General features: G+C 36.7%; 2 protein-coding genes across 2 annotated transcripts in view; both read right to left on the reverse strand.

Moving 5' to 3' along the window:
• The window catches only part of LOC125846056 (uncharacterized), a 5,589-nt gene extending 5,134 nt beyond the window's left edge, over positions 1–455 (reverse strand). Inside the window, exon 1 of the mRNA XM_049525515.1 lies at positions 12–455. Within this exon, the coding sequence (XP_049381472.1) occupies positions 12–455 (444 nt within the window). The remainder of the gene's footprint in view (positions 1–11) is intronic.
• Positions 456–705: 250 nt separating this feature from the next.
• Positions 706–1,590, reverse strand: LOC125846057 (uncharacterized). The gene has a single exon (XM_049525516.1). It carries the CDS (start codon positions 1,588–1,590, stop codon positions 706–708), a length of 885 nt encoding a protein of 294 aa, XP_049381473.1.
• Positions 1,591–3,998: the final 2,408 nt, after the last annotated feature.

Below are 3,998 nucleotides of genomic sequence, written 5' to 3' on the forward strand. Positions count from 1 at the left end.
TCTGGGCCAACCTTACTTGTACCATCATCACGAGGCCTCTTTCGACTCTTCTCAATTTGTCTTAGCAGGGTTAAACCCGATGGTGGAACAGGCGCAGGTCTATGCTCTTCAAAACCATTAAAAGACTTTTTGTTGTATCTATATTTGTGATCATGTGGCAAAAATTGACGATGTCCCATAAAGCAATATTTTCTACCAAACTTTAGCCTCATAGAATCTGTTTCATAATTACATGATGGACAAGTAAGTGATGTATGTGTATTCCATCCAGACAAGTTGTCAAGACCTGGAAAATCACTTATGGTCCACATCAATGCAGCACGCAATTGAAACATTTCCTTCGTTGAGCAATCATAAGCATTTACACCACTCCACAGTTGCTTTAACTCAGCAATTAAAGGTTGCAAGTAAACGTCAATGCTATTTCCAGGCATTTTAGGACCAGGAATTATCATTGACATGATAAGAGAAGATTGCTTCATGAAACACCAAGGAGGATAATTATAAATATACAACATTACAGGCCAAATGCTAACATTGGAACTTAGATTTCCAAATGGATTGAAACCATCTGTAGCTAAAGCAAGTCGCACATTACGAGTCTCCGAAGCAAAGTCCGGATAGAACGAATCAAAATGTTTCCATGCTTTGCCTCTCTAGGATGTCGTAATAACCCATCTGGATTAGCTTTTGTAGCATGCCACTTCAAGAGTTCGCAGTTTTAGAGCACTTGTATAGCCTTTTCAGCCTAGGTATAAGTGGGAAGTACCGCAACACTTTAGCTGACTTTGGTTTCTTTCTATGTTGGTCATCAAGTATAACATTTGCACCAATATCATTTTCATTTGACATAAACCTGGAAGTATTACAGACCTTGCATTTATCTCTACTCTCATCCTCTGATGATCCCCAATATAACATACAATGGTTTGGACATGCATCAATCTTTTCATAGCCCAAACCTAACTTCTTAATCATCTTTTTTGACTCATAAAATGATGATGGTAGTTTCACATGGGGAAATGCATCTTTTAAAAGATCAAGAATCATTGAAAATGTTTTATCTGTTGCACCACATAAGACCTTAATATGATAAAAACGAACAATGAATGACAACTTACTATATTTTGTACAACCATCATAAAGTTCTTGATTCCCATCCTCCAACAACTTCTTAATTTTCTCTGTCTCTTCTTGACTCCTCTCTTCAGAACCTCTAGAATTGTCATTATTTGGTAGATTTGATGGATCATTATTGTCAAAGATACCAAAAACATCATTCAACATATCATTCATAGGATATTGTCTAGTCGACTCATTTTGTACTTGGGATATTGATTCTACATTGCATTGAACATGTTTTTCACCATGCATATGCCAATATGTGTACTTTTCTGGAAACCCCCTTTGAAGCAGATGACTGAATACTTCAGCTCTATTGCACATAACAGAAAATCCACATATAATACAAGGACATAAAATTTTTCCATCAATAGATGCATTTGAAAAGGCAAATTCCAAAAATTGAACTACACCATCTGAGAATTCTTTCGATTTAATTGGACTCTCAATCCAACTCTTGTCAATCATGTTGGAATGAAGCTGTTTAAGATACGAAAAAACACAAAATATGACTAAGCTTTTTACAAATGCACAATATATGAGAAAGTCATCCTTTTTTCCAAGCTTTACAGAATCAAATTATTTGAAGATTTCTTGTCCACCAAAGATCTTTCTATCCATGTGATCCTATGCTAAAAGATGTATACTGATACAAATTTGGGGCAATAGTCATTTACGTTAATTGGATGCTAATCATCAAAAGGGGTTTTCACATGCATAACTCTTCAAACTTATATAATTCTTTTGAGGTTTGGATTATAAGTGACTTTAATTTAAATGGATCTTACTGTCTTAAATTATTCGAACAATAAAAGTAACAATATATGAAAGTTGTAAATACTTGAGACCTTGCATTTTATTATAGCAGTGGGACTTTGTTATCTATAATGTTGCTTGAGCCGAGGGTCTTTCAAAAACAACGTATCTACCTCTATGACGTAGGCTTAAGGTCTATGTGTACTCTACCCTCTCCAAACCACACACTGTGGGATTACATGGGGTATGCTATTATTGTTGACTTTGTTACCTATAATGAACCATAACAATTGTTCTTGTTTTCACAGTTTAGAAAGTTTCTTTACATGACAATTTGTAAAGAATTTTAACTGACCTACAAAGATATCTTTACAGGTTTATCATTTCCTTTAACGAGCCCACGAAACTCAAAGGCCATAGGAATCAGCCTAAGCTACGTCTGATATGACTGAACAGGATGAGATCCTATTTTCATGTATCATTTCTTGTAAACTAAGAGAGAGAATTGGCTTTAATTTTACTTAGATTCTCATTTGGGACTGCTTAATCTCAATTTGGGGTTAATTTTACTTCTTTTTATTCTTTCAGCAGATTATTCTACTTTGAAATTGCTAAATTATGACAAATCCTTAATGTATATTGATTCTTCAGTATTAATCTTTCTCATCACTCACCTCATCAAAGTGGGAAAAACAGAGAGTATATCGTAATAGAAATTTGAAAATTGCACCCGACAAAATTGAAGCAAACAGAAAAAAATTGATAAAACAATGGAGGTTTGTAGAATCTATGTACCTAGATCGAGGTTCGTACCAGAACTGCGATGCGAAGCAATCGTTTTCCGCTGGAGAGACGTGCTGCTGCAATTGTTTTTGGGGAAGATGAACCAGTCGGTTCTGATATTTTAGGGATAAGTACTGGATTGGAGAGACGCTGCAATTCTTTTCTTCTTTTTATTTTTGGTAAAAATAAAATTTTATGAAATTAATGGAGGGAATGGAAAAAAGGGAGGGAGACTATACCCGCGTGATTTTGCCACAATATTTTAGTGACAATTCTTAATATGTGGAGAAAATTATATTTGTCTATTAATTTAGCTCCGGTTTATTCAACTGTGGCTCAATAACCGTGGCTAAATAGCGCTTTTTTGGTAGTGACGTATATATACAATTACAATTAACCTCTCTCCTTTCTCTGACCTTTCTCGCTCGCCTCTATAACATCCGGCAATTTGAAATAACTATGAAAAAGCTTGAAATTGGAAATAGTCATTTTTGGAAGAAAATTCAAAATCTGGAAATTTGGTTTAGTGTGGGAAATCAGTGAGTTTTGGCCAACTTTGATCAGTCACAACTCCTAGCTAAGGGTGAGTTAGGAGTAGTTCCAGTTATGATTGCGAAGCTTGTGGAATGATCTTTCCAACGCCACCGAGTTTGCTCGATTCCGAGTTCGTATGAACGAGTTATGCCCTTTGAAAGTTGGGTAGTTGGCAGGAAATCCGTCCAGAAATTTTAAGGACATTTTGGTCTTTCCCTAGCTATTTCTTTTGGGGTTATATTGTGGTGTTAGGCTGATTTTTGGATCATTTTGGTCCCATTCTAAAGAGTGAGAACTAGGGCTTGTGAGTGAAGAGGAGAAGAAGAGAAGAATGAGGAGGATCAAACAAGTTTCCGTCACAGATCGTCGTGGATATCGTCGGGGGTGATCCCTACTAGGTATGTGAGTTCTTAGTGTTGGGTTGATCCTTTCCCCACACACCAAACTTATTTTTATTATTGAGAAAAGATTGGATATGTTGTTGAAGTTGTTTGGTTGTGTTGTTGATGTTGTTGATAGTGTTGTTGAAGTCCCTTGTTGATTTGGGCATGTTTCCAGTTGTGTTTTGGGTTGAAATCTATTGTATGTTGAGGGATTTATGATTCTAAATGTTTCGGGTTAGAAACCTTGGAGTTTAGAAGGTCTAGAGTTGGAGAAAAGAAGGAGAAAAGTCGAAGTTGTCGGGGAAAAGGGGTGGTGCGTCGCGCCTTGCATCGCGCCCCAAGAAGTGTTCTGAACTTAACCCCTTGGGGCACCGCGCCCTACAGAGCGCCTCAGCTGGCCTTCTGAGCTTCAAAGGCTGG

This window comes from Solanum stenotomum, chromosome 11 (assembly GCF_019186545.1).
Source record: "Solanum stenotomum isolate F172 chromosome 11, ASM1918654v1, whole genome shotgun sequence".
Lineage (NCBI taxonomy): Eukaryota > Viridiplantae > Streptophyta > Magnoliopsida > Solanales > Solanaceae > Solanum > Solanum stenotomum.

Coding starts and splice junctions, on each gene's coding strand:
- LOC125846057 (XM_049525516.1), bottom strand. CDS start 1,590: ATGATTGACAAGAGTTGGATTGAGAGTCCAATTAAATCGAAAGAATTC.